The sequence below is a fragment of the Dermacentor variabilis genome, chromosome 8 (genome assembly GCF_050947875.1).
Source record: "Dermacentor variabilis isolate Ectoservices chromosome 8, ASM5094787v1, whole genome shotgun sequence".
Taxonomy (NCBI): domain Eukaryota; kingdom Metazoa; phylum Arthropoda; class Arachnida; order Ixodida; family Ixodidae; genus Dermacentor; species Dermacentor variabilis.
In genome coordinates this window covers 66,386,089-66,412,066 of record NC_134575.1, presented here as the reverse complement: position 1 = coordinate 66,412,066, position 25,978 = coordinate 66,386,089, and the positions used below count along the sequence as shown (strand labels likewise).

The 25,978-nt window shown below is 47.0% G+C and overlaps 3 protein-coding genes across 4 annotated transcripts in view; 2 read left to right on the top strand and 1 right to left on the bottom strand.

Annotated features, from left to right (window-relative positions):
* Positions 1–25,775, bottom strand: part of LOC142590297 (uncharacterized) — a 45,458-nt gene extending 19,683 nt beyond the window's left edge. Inside the window, exons 1-8 of one of the 2 annotated variants that reach the window (XM_075702307.1) lie at positions 25,481–25,775; positions 23,454–23,511; positions 21,331–21,434; positions 18,999–19,055; positions 17,823–17,885; positions 5,524–5,746; positions 3,741–3,894; positions 1,859–1,974 (exon numbers count right to left, since the gene is read on the bottom strand). In XM_075702307.1, the coding sequence (XP_075558422.1) occupies positions 1,859–1,974; positions 3,741–3,894; positions 5,524–5,746; positions 17,823–17,885; positions 18,999–19,055; positions 21,331–21,434; positions 23,454–23,511; positions 25,481–25,565 (860 nt within the window). In that variant the 5' untranslated portion in view covers positions 25,566–25,775. The remainder of the gene's footprint in view (positions 1–1,858; positions 1,975–3,740; positions 3,895–5,523; positions 5,747–17,822; positions 17,886–18,998; positions 19,056–21,330; positions 21,435–23,453; positions 23,512–25,480) is intronic. The other variant, XM_075702308.1, reaches the window with a different exon arrangement.
* On the top strand, positions 10,721–11,896 carry LOC142590749 (uncharacterized). The gene has a single exon (XM_075703176.1). The coding sequence runs from the start codon at positions 10,721–10,723 to the stop codon at positions 11,894–11,896; it is 1,176 nt and encodes a 391-aa protein (XP_075559291.1).
* Positions 14,372–16,298, top strand: LOC142591072 (uncharacterized). Its single transcript, XM_075703438.1, has 2 exons — positions 14,372–14,874; positions 15,617–16,298. The coding sequence occupies exons 1-2, from the start codon at positions 14,505–14,507 to the stop codon at positions 16,252–16,254; spliced, it is 1,008 nt and encodes a 335-aa protein (XP_075559553.1). The 5' UTR covers positions 14,372–14,504; the 3' UTR covers positions 16,255–16,298.
* Positions 25,776–25,978: the final 203 nt, after the last annotated feature.

The window sequence follows — 25,978 nt, the reverse complement described above, 5'->3', positions numbered from 1 at the left end:
CAGTTGAGGGCAAGAAGGAACCCCTCAATAGACGAGCACGTGATTGTACAATGAGATAAGGTGACGCATACTGTCGTAGCGCCGCCGGTCGGGCACAAAGACTGGGAGGAGAAGGTAACTCCTACTGTCGTATCGCCTCCGGTCGGGCACAATGGCTGGGAGGAGAAGGTAACTCCTACTGTCGTAGCGCCTCCGGTCGGGCACAATGGCTGGGAGGAGAAGGGGACCCTTGCTGTCGTATCGCCTCCGGTCGGGCACAATGGCTGGGAGGAGAAGGGGACCCCTGCTGTCGTATCGCCGCCGGTCGGGCACAATGGCACATACACTCACACACGCACATGAAGACACGTGGCATCGGAACATGCCTGGACGCGCTTGGCGGGGAGCGTAGCGGCGACGCCGAACGGGCCAAAATGTCTGCCGCTTTATTGCAGTCGCGCCGGCTAAACCGCGCGTCGTAGGCGAAACGTAACAGCAGGCATCCGATGGTCTGCAGCTTGTAAGTCTTCGTAGTAAATACTCTGCTGCTGTTCTGGATTTAGCTTAAGGTGAATTATGAAGATACGCAGAATGAATTTCATTCATTCGGCGCGGACAACAGTTGGCTATCACGTGGCTCGGTAAACGTTTTCGGCTGACCGAGTAAAAAGATGCAGGGTAGCAGAATTTCTTCGGGGATCTCACAGTAGGCCAAACGGCAATGCAGACTGTCACAGTGGTGATGCTCAGAAATACTGGATAGAGCGCATTACTGGCCATAGGTGCACCTACGTTGACATCCGCCATGAATAAACATGGAAGATTTGACATTGTACAGCTTTGCTTTGCTAGAGTAACTTCTGCAGACCACTAGATACCCAGATGCTGGCCACAAATGCTGCCAAATGGCTGCATGCAAAATGTGGGCGATTGAGGACTTTACCACATTTAAGCTAACCATTGAAACAGCATTTAGCTAACGAAAATCCCGACTCAAGGTAGGAGAATGTTTATGAGTAGGCAACGCATAGTTAGGATTCCCGAGAAGCAGCGTGAATACGAGGAGCGGCAAAAAGAAAAGTAGCGGCAATACAACCAGCGGCGGCGTGTTGCCGGAATTACCACTACTCCCATTACTCTAAGTTACCATTACTACCATTACTATAGCAATAAAGCATTGCATATATGCCCCTCAGCAGTTGTACCATGATGGTTTTCAACAGCTTCACTGGACATCCACTTTCGCAGAGCCGGGATGATAAGGCATTTTTTATCTTCTACATTCATTTATTTTTTTTCTTTGTAAAAGTATAAAGATCACCTCAAGCTTCACGATCGTTCTATTCTTGGTAATTAGTATAATAAAAGAAAGGTAACAATACCACAAACCATATCTGCGGAAGTCCAGAAGATGGCCTAAGATTCATGAAAGAGAAAATTGTAATCCAGCCGAATATTTAGCCATATTCTGTGTCCCTCTTATCCGAGTTGTCGATAAATGCGGCTCCGCTCTATGATCTGCTAGCCTTCTCGTGTGGCTCAGAAGGTACAATGACTGCCTCGGAAAGGCGATGGTCCCTGTTTCGATACCCGGACCAGAACGAACTTTTCAACTGCGGATCTTTCTTTGTGGAAAATCCGTATGGGTTTTACGCTATCATTTGGGTGGATGACAATTTTCTCGTTCACGAAAAGTAAATGATTTCCCCCGTTATGGCTTTCATTGGCTGTCACTAAACATCGAGCCCCTCGGCTTGCCCTCATTCTCGCACTTCGGACTGAGCCGACCTGCTTGCACGGGCGCCTCAGCCCGACCTGACGTCACGCAAACCTTCCGAAGCGAGTCCGAGGCCCGACACCCTGTGCGTGCAACGCGTACCTCATCAATTTCACGGCTTCGATCACCGCGCTCGTGTCCTTCTCGTTCCACGCGATGGCCGTATAGCTCGGCCGGCCGTCTCGCTTGGTCAGGGGGGTCACCAGCTTCTTCGCAATCTACACACACCGGCAAGCGAAAAAAAGGTCAGTATTTATTTGCGGGTGGAAGTGGGTGTGTGCTTGAGTTAAACGAGAAGAAAGGAGGTTAACCGAGGGGCCCGATTTTTATTAGCCATATTATAAGAAGCCAACAAACACTGACACCGAGGACAACATATATGTTGTTCTCGGTGTCAGTGTTTGTTGCGGAAGTTACTTGTGCTTAATAAATGAAATAAAGAAACGATAAATTAATGCAAATGAAAGTGGATGAAAAAACAACTTGCCGCAGGTGGGTAAGGTGGGCTGTGGGATCGTTCCCCACTTGCGGCAAGTTGTTTTTTCATCCACTTTCATTTCAATTAATTGATCGTTTCTTTATTTCATTTATTAAGCACAAGTAATTTCCCCTATGTTGTCCTCAGCGTCAGTGTTTGTTGGCTTCTTATAATGTGTTTGAGTTAGTATTATAGCGAACATACTCTTGGCTGGGGCTCGGCAGGTATGACCTCTTAAGCTGTTTAGCACGAGACCGCGGGTTTGACTTTCGCCGATGACGATGAGTGCAAAGGCTTTCCGCACTATCGCTGTAAGGACCTGCGGCGCTAAACGTGCCCGAAAGAATGTTCACAGGGATGCCCCTGCTTCGCGAGAGCGACGTAGTTCCATATTTTTTGAACGACTATCGTGCAATACCTTACATCCGCCTCCTTCGTTCCTTTGCAACATTCGCGACTCGCACGCCAGGTCGCCAGGACTGCCAAGGTTATCCCCTCCTTCCACTATACCACGCCTCTTCTAGCACCTCAGCTACCTTCGGACGTTAAAAACCCCCCAACCTAATAAACAGCATCTCCCGATTCTTATGATCTTGTTTAAGTTTTCCAACCGAATATTTACTGCTTCATTGCAGCCCTGCGATTCGTTCCACAGGGAATTGTTAACCTAAACTGTATAAACCAGTGCAAGTTTACTGTAGCTGCTGCACCATGGTCAAGTCATCGTCATTGTCGTAGCGGCAGAGACGCGCGAGCTGCGTTACACGTTACAAATGCGCGAGTAAGAGGCGAGCGATGGAAGCAAGTACTGCAGAAAGCCATCGGCGCGCCACCGGAACCGGGGCACTAGTTGCACTCACGAACTACACTGCGAGGTATATGAAAGACAGCACTCGAGTAGGTAGTAATCATCCACGCTATAGCCAACCGGCCCCAATCACAACGATACGAAAACATATTCCTAGTAAAGTTTCCCTCCACGCTCAAGAGCTGCAGGAGGTCAAACGTATAATCTAGAGTCCTCCAATATTATGCGCCTGCGCGCAATCCTATATGAAGATATAAATCTCTATCATTCAGTTTTTTTTTCGGACGCATTGTTCAGTGTGACACTGATATTATCCGTGTAGTTAATGTTTAAATTCATTTTACCAGTAAGCGGACTTTACCCTGCAATGCCCAACCTATATTACATACGCTGTTTCTTGTTTGATGCCCCAAAAAGCTTATATAATGCGGGGAGCTTAATGCAGAGCTATCAGTTTCGCTTTTGACATAGTGTATTTTCAGGTATCGATAGTTAAACTACGAATTAATTAATTCATATACTAATTAAGTTACCTCTCAAATAAAATGTCGTTGTTTTTTTTCTACAAATGTGATTTCCATGGCAAAAATTAAAGGGGAACAATTTGTTCTAATCTTCCTTGACGCAGAAGCATGTTTGGCCCTTACAAGGTTAATCGCTTCGTTCGCTACATAAAGGTAACCACATCTTTTTCTCACTTGCAAGACCTCAAGGACGTGTTTCAGCTCCGTAGAACTCCGTCCGAGATCCATGGTGACGAAGCCGTAGTGGTAGAAGCGCATGGCCCAGTACCGGGAGACGCTCGCAGGTGCCGCCTCGCTAGACAGGTCATAGCGGACCATATTTATGGCCCTGAAAACAACGTGTATGTGCATATATATATAAAGGCCCAACGTTTCAGGCAAATGGAAACTTGTGATGATCAACATTATAAGAAGAGGATTTTGATCGTCAGGGCCACCACTGCTTTCCTTGTCGGAGTTTATACACAGTGTCCCAGCTGTAACGGTGTGTCCAGTGTACCAGTGTGTCCCAGTGTACCAGCCATGCTAGTATAAGGAAAACTGATACGTTATAATACAAGTATGACGTCAACAGTGTTCGGTCGCGAGTCCTCCTTTGTCCCCAAGCAGTATATAATTTTTCCGCACTCATTGCATGACCACCCAGAGAAGACTATTTAGGCCAGTTTTTTTTTCAATTAAAAGTTTGGCTTTCATTGGGAAAGCTGTTATTGCATCCTATCGTTCTGTCGCTTTCGGTGCGCTGTGTCCTGCATAATTATCCTTCTCCGCTTTGCTCGCAGTGCGTGAAAAGCGCCGCGTGACACCAGAGGTGCCAAAAGTGATTTAATGCGACGGACTCTTCTCACTGTCTTACTCAGAAACCGGCCGGTCATCGCGAAGGCTACCATCTTCGCGCAATTTTTTATCCAGCTGTCTTTAAACGAAAGCACAATCGCGTGTTCTGAGGATAAAATTTTGTCCCTAACTCCATGCACAAAAAACATAAAGCTGCTTTGCTATGCGCTGTTAGAAGCCTATCCGCGAACGCGAATCTGTAACTAGTTTGAAGGCTGCAAAAAACGCCTGCGAAAACTTTATGAATTCTCATTAACTCAAATATGTTCCTAGGAAAGGCATCACGTCTTATCGGTTTAATTACCCCTTTGATTAAATTTGCGGATTCACTTCAAGTTCGAGGCTGTCGCCCGACATTTGCAGTTATTTTGGTGGCGAACCTGAATGAAGAAGTGCAATCGTAAAAATGATCTACAAAGCGAGAGGGAAGCAGTTGAACGATTTGTCTTCTGTTGTAAGACAAAAAAAATATTTCGCATCACTTCACACTTATTTCCTTATAAACCCACAGTCGCCCATAGTGCGTTTGCTTGCGTGTGGGTGCGTGCGACTAGCAGCATGGCTGACAAGTGAGCGAGTGCCAAAGTGCCCAATCAACACTATGACCTAAATTCTGAACATCGTCAAAGGTACCAATATGGTGAATCGTCAAACAAGCGTGCGTGATATTGGTTATGCACGCTGCTTGTGTTATAAAAGGTCTAGTATCGCGAAGTGCACCATTTGGGCATAATAATGGACTTGGAAGTTTTTATCGTGGCACGTTGCTCTTAAATGTGATTTTAAAAAAAGTAGCCCTGCAGGCCGTCAACGCAAAATTTTTTCCTGCCTACGAGCCTTCAGAAGTAACCAATTAGGCGCGAAGTGCTGGCATCGTGCAAAGCACGCCATAGTTCGACACTTCGCCACGAATTGTGCACGTCGCCCGCACATGCAGACGCATGTATAGTTTTAGCCACTAAACATTTGGGGAAAGTGGTTCTATCCCCAGAAGTGCACGGTCGAGTGTGTACCGCTTCGGGGCGCTTCGATCGATGCCAACTCGTCCGGCAGAATCGTGCTCGCGAAGTTCTTAGCGTTCTTTGCTCTCATCCGGCCGGTAGAGCGACGAGTTACTCACAGGACGGGAAAGCTTATGCCGTATTCCGTCTTGCTGTGCTTGCTGGCTTCCATCATGAAGCTCTCCTGGTCCGGGCCCGGCCCTTCGATGAAACCCTGGTGCGACGGCAGGTAGAATTGCTCGCAGAAGGCGTAGTCGCACAGGCCGTCCGGCGCCAGGGCATGGACGGCAGCCTCGTTAAACGAGTAGTGGCAGACCATGGCGTTAGTCAAGGGGTTCTTGCCTGCGCACGCGCGAGGGCGATGGTATACAAGCGAAGAAACAGCTACAGTACACAGTAGAGCACGGTGGATTTTAAGCGATGATCAAAAGAATACTACGTTGTCATTCAAGTGCTAAGGACTCCTCTCTGTAACGTGCTAGTGGCCCTGAGAGTTTTCTTTTAATAAATAACTAAGTAAATAAATAAATAAACTTTCGTTTTGCTTCTGGTCAGTCGTACGAATAAAATGAACAAGAGTCGGCATATAGACCTTCTGCAGCACCATATCAATGCGCGCCGCCATACACGCTTATGACATTCGGTCACGTGACAGCGCCCGCCATTTATCGCCTCCTGATCAACGTTCGCGCACTTCCGAGTGGCCTCGGCGGCAGCAAGCGCCGCTCCGCCAGTCGTTGTCACGGCGACCACGGTGAGCAACGAGTGGGTAGAAGACACAAAACTTTCGCCAAAGTTGCAGGGGCAATGTAAGTATACATCTGTTTAACCTCTTGTGCCTGCACTGTAGCACTGTCGAGTGCGAGCTTACCGGTTTGGTCATTTTCTTTCTCCTGCCTACTCTTGGCAAGTCACCTTTTCGCTAATGAAAGCGCTGCGTGTAGAGAAAGAAATCCAGTTTTGTAAGAGTACACTGTCCTAAAGGCACAAGCCCCTGCGATTGCAAGTAACACGCTACCTGCGACGAGGCATTTATCGTTGAAGGGCAGCGGATTGGGCGAGTTGGTGTTCCATAATAGCAATAAAATTCAAACAGCGCTAGACGACAGGACCAGAAAGAGGAGGACACAAACACGGCGCTGAACTTACAACTGATTTATTTGAAGTAAGAAGTCAACGTCTATCTTCCGGCTGTCCGGAGTTTGTATCCGATCATCGATGTATGACCGGGCGCATGCGTGCCCAGTTTTGTACAGGCGCCCAAATCTTTAACTGGCGTGCGCGAGCGGCGACTTTTCCGTGCGTCAGCGCCGTATGACCGGGCGAGGCTGCAAACAGCTTAGCAGACGATGGGCCCAGCTGAGCGCGCTTTGTCCGTATGCACTTAGCCTCAGACTCTTTGCAGCCGCGCCCCGTCATACGGCGCTGACGCACGGAAAAGTCGCCGCTCGCGCACGCCAGTTAAAGATTTGGGCGCCTGTACGTATAAGTTGACTTCTTACTTCAAATAAATCAGTTGTAAGTTCAGCGCCGTGTCTGTGTCCTCCTCTTTCTGGTCCTGTCGTCTAGCGCTGTTTGAATTTCATTGTTGCCATGTTATCGTTGACCGATCCTTTTCCTGAGAAGTATTATATATGTAAAAGAGCACCGCTTTGCTACACGCTGGAGCTGCTTGTTGCTCCAGGCTGTCTTCGCTCTTGCAACTGCAAAATCTGCATGTTTGTTCGTGTTGTGCGTGAACGCTGGTTCACCGCTGCACGACGGCAACGCGGCGACGCTTCCGTCGCTCTTGTACCCGAACCGACAGCTGTCTTTAGGAGCACAAGCTGACAGGAAGCGGCCGCTGCACGTGTTTTTGCACGGCTCCAATTTGCAGTGCGGATAGTGTCGCCGGCACTCAGCAGATATCAGTTTGGCGCTTGCGTCAAGGTAAATATACCTGGCAGCGAAGCTTCCATAGGAGCCCATACGTTCAAAACATGGCGGTTCATCGGCGGTTCATGAGGCTTAGCGCCATCTGCATGTGGACGGAACACTTCCGGCGGCAGAAAAAAATAATGTGACGCCATATCCGTTAAAAACAAAAGTTACGTCATCTTGTTTTCGAAGGCGCGAAATTTGTTTTGTTGGCCTGCCTTTAGAGCTGCATATTCAATTGCCCCGCCATTCGACTTGATAGGCGTTTCGAAAAAAAGAAAAATAAGCGATGCAGGAAGAGGCTAGATGTGCGGTTGTCGAACTCGCACCCCTACACAGAACATACTTTCTTTGGAGGCCGACGAAAGCTTTAGTTGTAGAGTGCTGATCCTAGCGTCGGATGCCAGCCAAGCGCGTCGGCCAGCGCAGTCGCACGATAACAACTACACAATTATCTGGCGTTTGTAACTCACTATTTTTGACTGAACAGGTTAAGAAGCGATGAAGCTACCCGCGTCACTAAATTAAGACAAACTTGGACAAGCAAAAAAAGCACAACGTGTGAGGAAGGCGTATTTCAACAGGTGAACTTTACGAGCACGCCTTTCTGCAAATTTCAAGAGGGTGCATTGCATTGCGAGTGAAAGCGGCGTCAAGACCCCTGTAACGATGGGCGCTGAAAAGCAATGTATTTATTAATAATAACAAAATTAAATAAACCTGTACTTTCTTAACTCGTCACGAATATATATAATTGAGCATGAATTTTATTTTCGTTGAATGAATCTAACTGTGTCTTCCTTGAATTAAAATACGCTTTTTTCTTTCCCAATGTTTGTTCCCTCCAAACATAGTCGCGCTTCAATCGCTACTCCCATAACAACCCTTGCTGACGTCGGTGACAATTTGTACTGAACCGCTTTTCGCCCGAAGCTTCGCGACCTATTTGGATCGACCTTGCTTGCGTCACCTAACGGAAAAGAAGCTGGCACGCAATGCCGCAAACGTTGAAACAGATGTACTGACTCTTGGCAAATAGGAGAATCAAGTGTGTACGCCCTAAAAAAACCGAAGGTCACTTCACCGGCCATGATTTTGTCAGTTTTGACTAGCCGTCAGCGTCTTTCCGACAGGATGTTTCCGTCACCGTGAACGGTGACAAGAGTGAGTCATGAATACCACATGAAAAAAAAAAAAAAAAAACGCAATTCCTCGCGATAATAACACGATTCGAATGGCTGCAGTGAGCAGTACGTCGTGGTGTACGCCTTACAAAACTTCCTGCACCCATTTTGACGGTGTAATATTTGGAAATACAGCTGCCAAGATATTTCACGTCATTCACTGCAACATTTTTTTACAGTGAACGTAACACTCCCGAGTAAACCGCTGATTCGCCCATGCTTCAAATTCGCAGAGTTAGTGTTTGAGCGGTGGGTTCACTTTAAAACCATGTTTAAATGCCTTGCTTGTCTATTTCAAGTAGAATAAATGGTAAATAGCCATAGCTTACGATGTTGCACAACAGTAAGTGTTGAATTAGAGCTTTAGCAGAGCGTTACCGTCCTACCGTACCGATACTGACTGCCACGACTGCGCCTGTGCGGAGTTTTCTGTCTCGGTAACTGCCGCAAAGCAGTTGTCTACCGGGACCGCTTCAAGCGGTTAAATATACGTAACAACATGGCACTGCCCAGACTGCCCGCTACGATGCTAATTCACTCATGCTATCGCTCTCCCGCGTGGCAGGAAAAAAAAATAACGTTAAAGTCAGCCTTCGCTTAGTCACATCTCACGCTTGTGCTGGCCATGATGTGTCCTTACTAAAATTAGCTTTTTATTTGGAGGCTGCTGTGCCTCAAAATAATGGTGTGCTTTGATTTATAAGCATAAGGTGGCGCCACAGTATTCAGCGCTTACTTACCAAAGATTTGTTTTCGCTTACATAGCTAGAAATGCGTCGGGGTTTTCTCATCATGTTGCCCTGTTTCGTACACGCCGTGGCATTTTCTTTTACTTTTTATTAGGCTTAACAGCGTCTAAGTTTTAAGTCAATTCTGGGGCGTTCCGTGCCGAAACCGCGACATGATTAGGAGGCACGTCGTAGTGGCGGGACTTCAGAATAATTCCGACCGCCTGAGTTTCTTTAAGGTGTACCCAATGCGCGACGCATGGGCACTCTTGCATTTCGTTCTCATCGAAATGTGGCCGCCGCGGCCGGGATTCGACCATGTGCCCTCCAGCTTAGTAGTGCAACGCCAAGGCCGCTGCGCCACCAGAGGTTGAGCGTCTAAACGTTAATAATCTCAGATAATATCGATAATAACGACAAAATCTTGTTGTCACTTTGTCTCGACGTGCGATGAGAGTAAACGTAGGCCAATGTTATCATCATTCATTAAGGCAATAGCTTTCTTTCCCTCTTTCCCCCACTTTGAATTTTGTATGTTTGTATGGTTCGGTTTAACCGTTTATGTGACCTTCAGGGCGACCTCCCCTCTATTTGTATCTATACAAATTAACGAGAGAAGAATGGAAACCGAGGGGCTGTATTTTTGTTAATACTGACCATATAAAAGCCAACAGCCAATGAAACCATGGAAAGTATCTGGGAAATCAGCTGTGGTTGAAAGTGAAATGTAGAAAATAATGGAGAAAAGGAAAGGGGGGGGGGGGGGGGGGGGGAACGGGGACGGAAAAATAATGTGTCGCGCTAGAACCGCATGGCGCGTTTTTCGCGAGCGAAAAACGCGACGGGCGGCAAACGCCCGCGTTGCCGCCGACGCGCGAGCACCCGTACAAAAAAGAGGAGCGGCGCTTTCGCGCCGCGTTTTCCGGGTTGCCAGACAACATAACTCTCAACGACATGTATTGTCTCTGTTACCGCATATATAATATGCCCTTAAACTTACAGAACACTACAATAAATATAACCTGAGTGTAATTAGACAGCGACATTTCTTTCCAAAGTGTGTTTATCAAGCTTAATTTCAAGCAGCAATATTGTGCGCGAAACTGCGACTATGTACCTTCCGCATGCTGAGAAGCCGCTGCTTGTTTACAACTTCACATATAAAAAATTGGAGGACGCTTAAGCTTCGCCTTCAAGAGTGGAACGCTATAGCGTTCCCGTCGACCCGCCAAGGGGTGGAAGACAATGGGCTACGGCGCAGCGACTACGCGCCCCGCATCGGACGCGGTGAGCGTCGAGCAACGCAGCGTTCGGCGTGACAACGAAATGTGCGCCTGAGCAAGCGACGCACGCCTGAGCCTTAGAAACAGCTCGTTTTTAAGGCAACACCGCGTTCACTAGAGGCGCTTTTGTACCACTTCGAAGCATCGAACTCGTGGCTCAGTAGGGACGCGTCTTGGCTACAGAGGTGGAAGGACGTGCGTTTCATGTGCTCCCAAGGAGCGGTGGTTGCGGCTAACAGCGGCCGCGGTGACAGGATCGACGGAATGGATACCGAGGGATACGAAGTGGTTTTGCCTACTCTGCCATCAGGTTGTAGTATTTTGAATACTTTATTTTTGCACGCGGATGTCCGGTCGAGGCCTTACCGAGTCGAACATTTCCGGGACACGTTGGCGCGTCTTGGTTTGCTCCCTGAAGTGGTAGCGTTGGGGGCATACCAGATGAGCCACGTATGGGCTGTGACGTTCAAGAGCATGGAAGGGATGAAGAAAGCTTTGGAATGCGGCGAAATGAAGGTGAAGGGCCAACGTTGTTTGGTCATTGATCCGGCAAACCAGGACGTGCGTTTGAAGCTTCATTGGCTTTTTTTCAATGTGGCCGACGATGATGTGCGTGTAGCGCTTGCTCCGTTCAGAAAGGTGACCGAGGTCTCGAAGGAAAAGTGGAGAGTTCAAGGGATCCAAGACAAGGGGTCGACGACACGCCTGGTGCGCCTCAAGCTCCTTAACGGCATTAAGGTCGATGACCTTCCACACCAGCTTCGCGTAGCCGGTGACATGGCCCTTCTAGTCGCGCCTGGAAGAGCGCCACTGTGCCTGCGGTGTCACAGTAAGGGCCATATCAGACGAGAATGCCGAGTTCCTCGCTGCACGCACTGCCGACGTTTTGGACACGAAGAATCTCAGTGCGTGAAGACGCACGCAAGTGTTGCGGGGCCGGTTGGAGGAGAAGACACTGCGGAACTCGTCATGGACGAGGCTGACGCTGAAGAAGCCGCAAGCGAAGCAACGCCGAAGCTCGAGGTACTTGATGCGGCAACGTTAACCCCGCCCGACGTGCCCCAAGACACAAGTGTTAACAAGGAAAGCCGAAAGCTGACCGACGCAGCTGGCGACGCCACCGGCGTCGTGAAAGTGCAGGAGGCCTCAACGCCGTCGAAGTCGCCTGAGGAGCCAGCCGTCATGGAAATAAGCGAGGGAACAAGTGGAGCCTCAGTCTCCAAGCGCGGCCACGACGCTACGCTGGACGAGCATGAGGCCCTGGCTGCAAGGATCTCGGAAGACCCGCCGCCAAAGGCGGCGATCATTCGGCGGTCAACGCTGAGACCGCGTCCGAACATACCTCCGGACCGGAGGGCGGCGGAGACGCCGCCGACGTAGCCGCGAGAGCGTGTGCTTCGCGGCGTCTCTTCTAGTCAACCTAGTGATCAAGCCAAGCTCAAGGGACGATGGAACGCCATGACAGGGACATCAACTGTGCCTTCCTAAGGCTGCCATGGCAGCTACGGAAGGTTTGTGCAAAAAGTGAAGGCAGCTTTGGCCCCAGACGCATGAGGTGGGTACCATGCGGTTCGTTTGTTCTTCATAAAACATAAGAATGGCTCAAAACACTGCACTTCGTTTTGCTACTATAAATGTCCGCGGTCTTTGTGCCAGAAAGCGGCAATACCGGCTTAGCAGGCTTTTCTTAGAAACAGATGTTGATATAGCAGCGGTGCAGGAGACAAAGATAGAAAGTGACGAACAGACGGATCGCGTGGTGCTGCAGTTTCGCAATAGATACAATGTTTGTGTATCACATGCTGTCGGGACTTCCGCGGGGTGCGCTATCTTCATTAGAAACAACTTGGGAATTAGAGAAGAAGGGGTCTTTTCTTGTAAAAGTGGAAGACTGGTTTTTGTGGATTTTTCTTTTATGGGCGCAGGTTGGCGCGTGATATGTGTTTACGCCCCCAACATTGAAAATGAGCGTGTGCCTTTCTTTGAGAGAGTAAATCAGCATTTACAGTGTGACAGGAAAGTCGTATTGCTAGGAGCTTTTAATTGTGTATGTTTCGCGGCCGATCGAGTGAAAAACCTTCCAGTGCGTGACAAAAGTGCTTTACTTTTAAACACACTAGTGCAAGAATCTAATCTGGACGACGTCGGCCATTTCCTGTGTACTACCGGCACGCCTGCATTCACGCATTTTCAAGGGCAAAGTCACGCAAGGCTAGATAGAGGGTATGTCGCACTGGAGCTTGTTCCGATGTGCGGCAGCTATAGTGTGAAACACGTCTCGTTCAGCGATCACAGCCTTGTAACCTTTAGTGTAGGTACCAAAGAAAGAAAATCGAAATTTAACTGGAAGTTGTGGAAGTTTAACGATGGGCTGTTAATGAACGAATACTTTTGTGAAAGCGTGAAAGAAAAATTAGATCATTTGACCGAGGCTGAAGATGGCAACGTGCTAGAATTATGGGAGAACTTTAAACAAGGAGTCAAGATCAGTGCTATAGAAGAAGCCACTAAAGAGAAATTTAATAAAAGGAAAAAAGAAATTGAAATGCAACGTGAGCTTGATTTTTTGTACACCGTGGAAAGCGAGAGACCTTGGAGCCGAACAAAAGAAATAAAAGAACTGAAAAGCCAGCTCGAGCTTATCGAAGAAGAGAAGTACAAAGGAGCGGTTATAAGAGCACGAGCTGAAAGGGTTTGGCTAGGTGAGACACCGACCAAACGAGCCTTATCTGACGAAAAGGCATGCGCGAGGCGAAATGAAATCAGGATGATTCAATACGAGAACGAGATCACGAGCCAACCTCAAAAAATTGAAGAGGCGTTTCTTGATCACTATAGCAAATTATTCGGGATTGTTAAAGACGTTACAGAAGAATTCAAGACGGACTTTTTGTCAAACATGCCGCAATTAGAGGAAGACATTCAAAAGCGTCTGGAGTGGCCTCTGAGCATCACCGAAGTGGAAGGAGCCATAGATGATATAGTTGTAGGCAAGTCGCCGGGACCTGATGGACTCTGAGCGGCCTTTTATAAAGCCTTCACAGGTGATGTCAGTGAGATCCTGTTACGGTTGTTTAAGGAGGCCTATGTGCAAAAACAGGTTCCTCCATCTTTTCGGACATCGCACGTAGTTCTGATACCTAAATCAGAGGACCCAGAAAAATTGTTAGCTGTCGACGGTTACCGGCCGATATCACTAATGAATGTAGACTATAAGATATTTACAAGAGTGCTCGGAAAGCGATTACAGGGAGTGGTGACCAGCATAGTTGGGTCGCATCAAACATGCGGCATTAAAGGAAGGTCCATCTACACAAACATTCATATTGCCAGAAGCATTTCAGAATACTGTAACGACTTAGGTGAACACTGTGCCATGTTACAGTTAGATATGCAGAAGGCTTTCGACCGCGTGGCCCATAAAATTCTTTTCATTATTCTAGAACACATAAAGGTAGGGGATTTGATCTTAGATGGGGTAAAGATGTGCTATCAAGACTGTACCGCCAGCCTCATTATAAACAAGGAGGTTACCAAAAGCTTTAGCGTCCGGTCATCTGTGCGCCAGGGGTGTGGTTTGTCGCCTCTTTTATTCGCAATTTACCTAGAGCCGCTTTGTAGGAAAATCAAGAATGACAATAGAATATCGGGTTTCAGAGTGCAGTCCCCGGAAGTGAAAGTGCTGGCATACGCGGATGACATCGCGTTGTTTTGTCGGGATAAAGAAAGCATCGAAATCGCGGTCGCAGATGCTCTCTCATACTGCAGAATGACAGGCAGCGCTATCAACTTTGATAAATCCCTAGGGGTATGGATCGGCAACTGGGAAGACCATCCGAGTAGGTTTGCAAATATCCGCTGGACAGTCACGCCGGCAAAGTACCTAGGGGTGCCGCTTGAGCACTACCGTGACGCCGTTGATTACTGGAATGCCGAAACTGAAAGGGTTCGTGAATGTACGCTTAAATGGGGAGGCCACAATTTCTCTATGTTTGCGCGTGCGACAGTGTGCAACCTGTTTGCCGTTGCCAAAATTTTTTACGTGCTCCAAGCGTTGTGCATGTCAAGGGCTAACATACAACGTTTACACAGCGTACTCGCGGTGTTTGTATGGGGTTCAAGCTGGGAGCGCACCAGTCGCACTAATCTCTTTCGTTCGGTTAAAAATGGAGGATTAGGTCTGGCACATTTGTTCATTAGGCAGATTGTGTCGAGGTTTGTTTACTTACGGGACCAAAATGACCCATTTTTATTAACTATGTTTCAAACAAGGCTGAGCGAAGCTATACCTGAGTTTATTGTATCGTCACATCGGTGCAGTCAAGGCAGAGCGCGTAGTTTCTTAAAAGAGGTAGTCAATCAATCAATCAATCAATCAATCTTTATTTAGCATTCATTCATTTACAAAAATGAACACTAGGACAAGAACTAAAAGCTGCTTTTTTGCAGCTTGACAAGGTTCTTGCCCCTATCTATGACAACGGGGACAGAATAATGTTTGTACACTTTAGTGTGTGCAATGCACAAACGTATAAGTGAAAAATTTTTGAGGCTAAATGTACAATCAGTGATACAAGATTATACAGTACAAATGACATATATGAATATACACTATATAACAGAAATACATATTTATTTTCAACTGCTGTAAAATTCATCATAGAACGTTTTCTTGACATGCAGAAACATAGATAGCAAATGAAGATGTGGGTAAATTTCTTGCAGGTTACATCCTGTATGCGAAAATGCCATCAAAATGAAAAACTACCTAATTTAAAGGAGCCAAGTAGTGACTTCCCCTAGCCAAAGTAACGTTAAAAAAAATAATTACTCAGTTTGAATTAGGAAGTCTCGTAATGTTTTCCTAGTAGTGTCAGTTATCTCTATACCGTTTTCATGAAGTTTATTTAATAAGGATGGGACGCGACTGGATAGCCGATTTGATCCATAATTAGTACGGGAAAGTGGTAGCTGCCATCTCTTTCTTTCCCTAATGTTATACGATATATCTATTGGTTCTATTAGGTTGCACAACCGCAAGAATGCTTCGTTATTATACTTAAAGTAGCTCTGGTATTTTAGGGCAAGGTTAACGTTTTTCAGCTTTTCAGCTCTTAAAGGTTCGATTTTCCATGGAATACTTAAGTAGGGTACCACGAAAGCGCTTATATAAGGACCTGGTAGACATCATGTTACCGGTGCCATTGTATCGCTCGATGTTCTGCATTGGACCTGAAAAGGACGTACTAAAGAGAGTAAAACGAATGCCAGTACGCCCGTCGGTAAGGTCCTTCTTTTTCCAGCTCCACACCAATACTTTACCTGTGAAACCGTGGCTAGATGAAAAAGGACTTTCCGTGCCTTGGAGCGTCAACTGTTTACTATGCCGGAAACCCGAAACAGTAGAACACATTTTTCTTGACTGCTGGGATGCTGTGTTCCATTGCGACATCTTACAGAGAACGCTAAAGAAGGACTTGCCGATTACACCATATGGGATTCGTTTCCTGCCTACTCTAAATGAAGACAAAGTACCCTATGACATGTTCATGCTGGTGTCCTTGCATAGTTTATGGAAAACTAGAATGGCCGTGAGACATGCCGAAATAAACGCCCGGCCTGTTAGAGAATACTTCATTGAAAGCATTTGTCATATTAAGGAATTGTACAATTTTCAAAAAGAAAAACCAACATGGCTCAGTGTGATGACTGAGCTAGCGAACTTCAAGCGTTTTTAGTCCTGTGACCGCCAACCAACGGCAGAGATTTTGTCGTGACTGTTGTGTACTGTTAAAATGTCTTGTTTTGTATGTTGCCATGTCAGTAATAAAGAAAAAAAAACTCGTGGCTCAGTGGTAACGTCTCCATCTCACACTCCGGAGACCCTGGTTCGATTCCCACCCAGCCCATCTTGGAAGTTGCTTTTTATCCATCCTTTAATAAATACATTTTGTCATCATCATCATTTATGAAGTGCCTGCCGTGATTTATCGCTCACGGCCAACGCCGCGGACGCCGACGCCGACGACACCGGCTTTTCTGCGACACGGGCTCCTTAACGCTATCGCGTTAAAAGGAGGGTCGGCCGCTTACTACCGAGCAGAAAAGGCGATTGCTACTATTAAGGGGGATGCTGATACTGAAGCAAGAAAAAATGCGGGTCAGGAGGTACATGTGGGTGCGGCCTGCCTGGTTGAGAAGAGAGCGAGCACCATACACTGCTAATATTATTAGCAAATTGTCTTGCCAGTATTAGCGATGAGACGCGACGCTTCTCCACTTTAGTTATTAGGGCCTCGTTGAAGGTTGATTTGTTCATTTTAGGTGAACACGATGCGCGAACCAACACGATGCGCGAATGAAATCACGGTAGCACACGTTTTCCTTGACACGCGCGCCAGTTCTGCCGAGAAAAAAAAAATCCGCCAAGGAGGTTCCGTCGAGATGCGCAGAGAGCAGGGCCATCTGGTGGCAAAAAAAGAACCGAAATGCCACGTGACCAAATGCCACGTGACTTAGCTGAACTCTGATTGGTGGACGCGCCGCGCGACGCGTTTTTTACTACTACGAGCAGCAGCACGCGGTGGCGCGATTTCGTGACGGATCATGCTGGGCACGCGTCAAAATGACGCGCGCGTCCCACCATCCGCGCGTCAATCGCGCCTGAAATCGCGCCATGCGATTCCGCCTTTAGTTGCACTACCTTGGCTTCATTGTCTGTAGGCTTTATATGGTCATGATTTTATATATAGCGTTACGCTGGAGCGACAGCAAGGACGGAGGAAGGGGTGGACGAAGTGCGCTTGTCTTTGGAGCGGCTCGGTGTCGGCGCGGCAACCCCGTTTCCAATTTCATCAACTCATCTTTAAGTAAACGCACCCCATCGTTTTTGGTGGAGGTGCAGGGTGTCGATCCCAGTATCTCTCTCTCTCTCTCTCTCTCTCTCTCTCTGTGTGTGTGTATGCCTTTAGATATGTGCGGGGGTGCGTGTGTGTGTGCGCGCGGCAATGGAGCAAGTAGCAACGGCGAGCAACCTGGCCGCTTACAGATCGTTACGCAATCACGGCAGCCAGCCTAAGTCATCCTGGTAAACTTGCCGGTCGACAGCGGCAAATATGCAGACTGAGAGCCACGTAAACTCGGTGCATGCTCAATAAATGGCAGCCAGTATCAGTAACTGTAGGATGGTAAAGACATGCTATGTAGTATACGGACAAAACCCGACATGCGTCCTTCTTCGGAACGAAGCCTGTAACAGAGAAATGTGGTAATGAAGCACATTACCTCTGCCTAGCTGACAACTTACTTCGCACAGCCTCAGATGGTGTAGTCACAAACTCGTCGGTGCCTGACCGGTTCGACGCACCCTCTGCGTGACATAGAAACAAAGTAGTCACACGCACAGTCTCACGCTGTATATAGTCACGCATGCGCAGGGCAACTACAGAAGCGCTTGTATACATTATGCGTCCTGGCAGAACTAAATTAATGCGCCGAGCTTAAATCTGGTGGGAACGGGAGTAACGTCAGAGGTGACGTTCGGGCAAAGGTCGAACTGTGCGGCTCAATTATGGAATAAATAAAAATGGCTAATTACTCGCATTCTCTCTCTTTATGGGCAGCATAAGGAAAGCGTAGAAAGTTAACCCGGTGTCCCGAACGAACAAAATGGGGGAGTAATTTCGTATTGAAAAAAATGTTGCGGTATGGGTAACCTGCATTGAAAGTTTAAAGTGGGGAGGTCAAGGGCTTAGCAGATTGCTTCTAAATGAGCGTTTTCTCTCCCGTTCGAGTTGTGCAGAATATATGTAGAATGTACGTAAGTATACCTTGTTTCCGTTCTGTATACCATGCACAAACTAGACCAAGAGCGAGCTAGATCCTTAAGTGCATAGTTTGTTTGACCATGCAATATTCTGAAAGAACTAAACTTGGCACCCATATTCAGATTGGTTAGGGAGTGTGGAAATGTTACGGGCGACGCTCGATCAAAGTTGAAAATCAATAAGTAAATTGCAGACATTTTAGCAAGTTATTCATGCATCGTTCGAGATCTGTATACTGTCATTATACGCAATGCGTTCTGGTTTCAAGGATAACTGAATACAGCCCACCGAGCTAACGTTGAGAAGGAAAAGTGGGCGTGTCCGGAGGCTGTCTATATATGGCTAAAGTTTAATGTTCGTAGGTTAATTACGAGCTTTCTAGATAATTACTCACAATTCGTTTTCTCCCAACCCGTTTCTTCCCACATTTAAAACACGTAGAATGCTTTGCGGTGTCTTCAGAAACTAAAGGTGGCGCTTAGGTATACTTAGGCTTTGATGGAACGCAATGGGCGGTCTACACGCGAAGTTTAACGTGTGTGTGTTATAGTTAAGTTAGTTAGTTATAGTTAAGACCTTTGATCCAAATTATTTGTGAAAGTGCTTGAAAGCGTTACACGTGCAGCTGTCGCCGGCAATTTGCACGCGCTGCTCACCAGCTGTATCGTTGTCGGGAGTCCAAGAAGGAAATGGGGGCAGGTTGGCCTCCTTTTCTGCAAAGGCGAAAGGCCTCGCGTTAAAAGCGATGTGACCACAGAGCCGCGGAGACAATACAGAAAAGTTGGAAACGCAGAGCCTATACGAAGGATGGACACACGACGTCTATGCAAATGTCTATACAAAGTATGCAAACACAAAGGAAACGTCGTATCGGGGACTGATTTTTCGCCATGGAGAAAATACAAAGGAAACAACTCCGTTTCCTTTCCCTTCGTCCGGGAAACAAACTGTCAGTTGAACGTAACCACACATTTTCGTATGGGCAGGCGAACTCGAATTTCTTGACTATATGCTCGCAGAATTCCTCATAAGGCCCTCACGCGTTGTTGTTGTTAAATAGTGGGATTTAACATCCTGCGAGGCTGCTCATTGGACAATGAGGGACGCCGTAGTGAAAGACCCCGGATTCATTTTGACCACTTTAGGTTCTTTACAGCGCACCAAAACATAAGCACAGGATATTTTTTTTTGTATTTATCAAAATGCGGTCGCTGCTACCGCGGGAATTGAACCCGTGATCTCGTGTTCACCAGCGCAACATCATAGCAACTTCGAGCCGCCAGGGCAAGGTTTCATTGCAGGTCTTAGCAAAATGCATACTTTTCAAGACGTAAGAATGGTTCAAAGCATGCAACGTTCTATCAAATGTGCAGTGAGCTTCCCTGTAAGCGCCGCATGCAGCAAAACGCGAGTAAACTGCAGCCTTGCCTCAGTGGCATTATTATCCAGCTGCTGAGACACGAGGGCGCGGGTTCGGTTACCGACCGCGGTGACTACATTTCAGTGGAGGCAGAGTACAAAAACGCTCGTGTACTTGGTCTCAGTGGCTCGTCAAGGAACCACCGGCAATCAACATTGCGCCAAGCCCCTAGACTACGGCGTTTCCCAGAGCCCTACTATTGCTTTTGGGACGTTAATGTCACTTCCGTCAATCAACCAACCAATCAAAGCACTAATGAGGCATCCAATGAACTTGTGTGCCCTGTGGTGTAATTACGGGCACTCCGTAAGGATGAGCCTTTTGGAAGGTTAGTCTAAGTTTTCAAAGTACCACCTGCATAGTTTTTCCACAAAAACAAATTCAGTGACAGAACAAATTAAAACCCAGGTTTCACGGTATCCAATTAACGCATTTGAGCGCCTTTGTGCACGAGAAGGCAACCGAAAACAGTAAGGTTGAGTTTCCGCTCACTTTGTAGTCTAGCGCAGTTCTCAATCAGTTAATAAGTGATCTCTGCTCACGCTACCAACATCTATAACGTCACGAGGAACTGGTGAGGATAATACCAAGGGAGAGGTTGCAAAGTGTCCCGACTTGTTTCTCGCTTTTACGTTCTGTCCGTCGTAATAAACCTCTGCTCACGATAAAACCTGCCTATTCACGACAATTGCTGCTGTGTATAACCGACTAATGTTGTTTAACTTATATGTCTCTCAAGCGTCCATTCGACTGTTGCAGAATCCATTGCCGATCATCGCATAACTACTCAGATTTGACACCCTCGTATAGTGGCAGTTGCCTGAACATTTTCTGACACTAACTCACATCTCTGTTCTCTAAGGACGCTGGTAAAAAAAACAACAGAAAAGAATACTTTGAAAATCCGCATACGCAGCGCGATGTAGTTTGATACCCGTACAATTTCTTAAAGATGCAAGACGAAATTAATTTCCTGTCTCTTTTTTGTAAGGTTTGTTTACTTCCCATCAACTATGGCGCGAGCAGAGTGCACGCGCAATACTAGGATTACACTTCTTTCCAATGCGAGCTCAAGCGTGCAAAGCAAGCTGATTGATTGATTGATTGATTGATTGATTGATTGATTGATTGATTGATTGATTGATTGATTGATTGATTGATTGATTGATTGATTGATTGATTGATTGATTGATTGATTGATTGACTCCAACGTCTCAAGTAAAAAGTTGGGCTAGGAGAAACGCCGTAGTGCAGCCCTCGGGATCCGTTTTGCTAAGCTTATTATAAGTTTATTTAATGAAGTTTCGCTTAAGTGTTCCCGAGCACTCCTTCCGCTCTCCTCAAATTGCAATTGTCACTGCTTGGAATGAAACCAGCCATTTAGATTTTTTTTTCCAAATCCTATGAACGAGAGGGGTTGTCTTAGGGCCTTGGATGTATCAGACCGCGCTCTACCATCTTAGAAAATCGTTCTTGGAAAATCGGAAGGACTGAATACACCTGCGTGTCATGATTTCATCCCGGCTAGAAATATACACCCTCTCAGTGAACAGTATTCGAAAACGCACCGACGAGAACGGCCCAGGCCAGGTACGAGGCACACACGGTGACCATGATGATGACCATGATCCCCAAGATCACCGTCCACTTGTCATCGTGCGACGTCTGGCCTCTGGGAAAGATACAAGCACGTATACGTATACACGCTGATACGCATAACAGTCACAGCTAAAGAACGCGCATTACACGAGACTATAGCAAAGAAGGCATGTATATACTGGCGGATGCATGCTGCATAAACGCGTGCTGACGTCGCCAGCAATACATTAGTTCCCTTCTATTACATAAAACCGACCCGAGCGAATCGAGTCACGAGCCGGGCCAAGACGTTTCGACCTGATCGACAGCAACTACGTCAACTCGTTGGGGCTTTGGTCGAGCCAGCATCGCCACTCCAGCCTGCGTCAAGGCGAGGTAGAGCGCTCGAACAGGGCGCCCGGTCCTTCGTTGCAGACTCGACCCGACCCAGTCTATCGCCTCCGCGACAACGCGACGAACTCGACCGTCACGCTAACTCCACCATATTGACCAGCTATCGTTCATATAAGCGAGACATGCAACTCTCAGCCCGACAAGCCACCTAGACGCACTCGTAACGCCCTGTCACACCCGCCGTGGTTGCTTAGTGGCTATGGTGTTGGGCTGCTGAGCGCGAGGTCGCGGGATCGAATCCCGGCCACGGCGGCCGCATTTCGATGGGGGCGAAATGCAAAAACACCCGTGTACTTACATTTAGGTGCACGTTAAAGAACCCCAGGTGGTTGAAATTTTCGGAGTTTTCCACTACGGCGCGCCTCATAATCAGAAAGTGGTTTTGGCATGTTAACCCCCATAATTTAATCTAATTTAACGCCCTGTCATGACAGTGAAAGGTGATGGTGGTTGAATAATGATAGTCTGCCACGCGATATTTCGTCGTGGAAGCGGGAAACAGAGTGCTTAGTCGGGCTGGTTGACACATTTTAGGATAGAGCAGAGTAAAAGCGCAACACAGGACACAGAAGGAACCACGAATACAGAGAGGTATGAACCGAATGCATTTCTATACCGGCATGCATTCTCGAGCATCGAACGCGTGATGCGAGGACGTGGAATCGTTCCCCACCTGGGGCAAGTTTTTTCATCCACTTTCATTGCTATTAATTTATCATTTCTTTAATTCAATTAGGCAGTACAAGTAATTTCTCCTATGTTTTCCTTGGTGCCTTTGTTTCTTGACTTCTCATGATATGATCAATCAAAATCAGGCCCCTCGGCTAACCCCCTTTCTTCTCGTTCTACCGGAACCGGCATACAAGGAAATTATTAAGTGTACAGACAAAAAAAAATTATCATGACTCATAATTTTCTGACCCCACGTTTCCTCCGGTTTCTACACCCTGTTACATCTCTGGAAAAAAAATGCATTTCTGATAAGCGCTAACTGGAACGTCGATGGTATTCTCCACATATTTTGGGGACGTACTTCTCGAAAATAGTTCTAAGTGCATAGTTTCTGTTGACTTGTATGCTACATTTTATGTATTTATTTCTATTTATTTATAACGATGATTGGTTTTCCTGCATCCCAGAAACACCAAAGGGTACAGGACTTAAGTGCGCGTGACACCTTACTACGGTACTGACTTAATTACTTTTCGGCTTCAATTCCATATTGGGGACATGAGTCGTAAAGTTAATAACTGCGATGCCAAGTGGAACTTTGTTAAGTCGCTAGCAACACACTGCGACTTGTATGCGAGTAATATTCAATTTTTCCATCAATCCAGCTGGCGCAATAGAATAGTGTCTGCCATAGGAGATTTTTTTATCAGTCAATTTCCACTGAAGAAGTCACCCGGTATATAATTGTAAATAAAATCTGTTGCGATTTAGCCTTAAATTCGAGAGAAATGCGTCAGCATTACGTTGCACATCTCTGAGGTCTCGGATCCGTGACTTGAACAACATTCATTACGTTGCAAAGCGCAACTGACAGTTGATCCGTAGCATACCACTGTGAGTTGCACTATATATGTGTACATGTACCTCTACCATGTGACCGGCTTCCCACATTTAACACACATACACTTTTCCCCGCTTTGACGCTCCTAATATTGACGCATTTAAATACTAAGGAAATGTGTCTCACCGGGAAGTGTCAGACCCTGAACTCCTCAGCGACACAGTCGGGGCGGTCGCCTCACTGCCTGCGAGTCGCCAAAAATGTTTTTTTTTTCACGTAAGCATTAAAAGCAGTGCGCTTGATCGTAGACACAAAGTGGTTAGATAACTGCAACGGACGATTCCTTGCGCGTTCCTCTATAGACCGCTCAGATAACGCAAATCTTAATTGCTCTTCGAGCCGTAACGTCACTAAAGTGGACCGGCGCTTCATACAGTCAAATACGAGTATATGCGGCGAAAGTGAAATTCAGCTAAGCCTATGCAGTCATGCTTTTGCGACGCCATGGGTGGCATTTGAAGCGTTGGTCCTGTACCAAAGGGGGGAAGCGGGGGGGGGGGAGGCAAGTATAAAGTGTCAAAATGCCCCCAACCTTTCGTCATCACTGTACTTCTCATTGCCTTGGCCACTTTGCCGCCGCCCGTTCTGCACCTAGGAGAACTTGTTCTCGAGCTAATTGTTTTATACTTAACGCAATAAAGCAATAACCATAGCATGCTACCGGTATACCACCGATTGTCGCGTCAGCCAACTAATAGAACGCCCCTTTTCCTATTACCACCACAGCCACCATAACAAGAATAATGCAGCCCTATAAATGCTCTTTAAGCAAGACTGAATTAGTCAAACTTCCACTCAACCAATTTTTAGTCTCATTCGTCATTTTGAACGCTCCTTATAAGGCGATAAGCAACGACACGTGAAAGCGAAGTTTATTGGCACATCAATGAACCACTTGACGGAGCATGCCCTTATATTTAACTGGTACGACTCAACATCTTCTAAACGCCGCCGCTTGTGTGCCCTGGTCGCATCTCTCTGTTACCGACTGATCATTGTCATACAAACCCGCCAGTGTAACTGGCCTTTAAAGTAGCCCTTGTAAATAGACTGTGTTGGAAGGTCATGTATTTTCATTCTGTGTGCGCCTATGTTTAAGCCGACATGTGCCACCTGCTGGGCAACGCTCTCAGGTGACACTTGTCCTTACCTTGGTCTTGTTGCGCGTCTCATAGCGCTGGTATTACGAAGTTGTAGAAAAGGATCTCCAAAATGTTTGTGGCCTCAAAGAGCTTTGCGGCTGTTAGCGTTGGGGTACGCAGGAGTGAACAGTTTTAGAATAGGGCTTTGCGTTTGCGGATATCGTCTTGGGCTTGCAGCGCCATTACGGCGTCAAAGAAAAGGTATTATAAATATTTCATTAAAATATACCATTTTATGATAACAAGAGTAATCTTGATTTTCGGGCATCCGCGTTTAATTACAATTTAGAGGTTCTTCTATTAGCGTCAAGCAATTAATTGCGCTTAGTTTTGAGTAACCAACTTTATGTGCCCTCATCAGCCAAGTCGTGTTAGGCCTACGAGCTATGAAATCGACAATCCAATTCGGAATCAGTGGCGTCTAATCAATCTTCTTAACACATGCTAGTTGAGTGAAAACGATAACCGCAGTCACTTCTCCTAGCTTGCGAACTTCACGCGTTACCACGAATCGAACCAGTTTGCTGCTATAGGTTAGAGCCGTTGCTTCAATGGTTGCGCCATGTTATTTGACGCAAAAGTTTTTGGAGCAGCGTTTGGGGCTCCCGCTAAGTCAGTGAAATAGCGTGCCCGACGCAAAACCCAAACGCAGATTGCGTCTCGCGCATGCGCAGTGGCTTCGACGCTATTTCTTCGTGGCCCCAAACGTTTGTGGCCCCTATTCCAAAACTCTCTATCACCTGTAACACTCAGTAGCAAGCGACAGATGCATAGCAACAATTACAACACATTGCAGTAAATAGAAAGCTGCTTGCTTCAGCTTAAAGCTGAGAGAGTCGGTAGGAATTAATTGTGGGAAAAAAGCGCAACAATGGCGCAAGGAACAACTGCCCTGCCCTTGTGTCGAAGCGCTTGTGTTATTGCTTGCCTTCTTTCGTCGACGACTTAAATTCTTGTGCCCTTTTTTTTTCCAACGCGAATGCTACGTATAGATATAAAGCGTTCGCTCACCTTCAGTCGCGCTCTTTGACGATGACGCCGATGTTGAGCCCTTATTTTGCCGAAAATCAACCCGTCCATGCTTTTTTGTGTCCATCTTGCGCTGACCGTTGTCTTCTTCGGCGGTGAGCGAGAGCACGTGACCAAGACGACAAACATGATGATGCTAGTCCTCAACTACGCATCATCATCATCATATGCTACATACGTGCGCGACACGGAGAAATAGGCTGAGTCGGATGGAAGGAGAAACCATAAAAAATTGGCAGTTTCGCCTGAAGGCGACGCACTGAAAGTCGAAGCAAGATTTTCAGTATTTCCCCTATTTTGATCCCACCGATGGCATCAGATGTTTTGGATCGCACCGCTGGTACGATCGGTTGGGAACTCGGCGCTGACGCCCGTGGTTGTACCTGGGTCGCAAGCCCCAAGGGTAGCGTTGGCCTGGCGGCCTGGGGTACAACTGGAAGCATCCGAAGGTCCCGGCAAAGCATGAGTCGACTGGTAACA

Bases quoted from the DNA above. Each gene is read 5' to 3' on its own strand.
- LOC142590749 (XM_075703176.1), top strand. From the start codon at position 10,721: ATGTGCTCCCAAGGAGCGGTGGTTGCGGCTAACAGCGGCCGCGGTGAC.
- LOC142591072 (XM_075703438.1), top strand. From the start codon at position 14,505: ATGTTTGCGCGTGCGACAGTGTGCAACCTGTTTGCCGTTGCCAAAATT. The intron at 14,875-15,616 runs ATCAATCAATCA...GTTAACGTTTTT, and splicing joins TTTCTTAAAAGAGGTAGTCA to CAGCTTTTCAGCTCTTAAAG.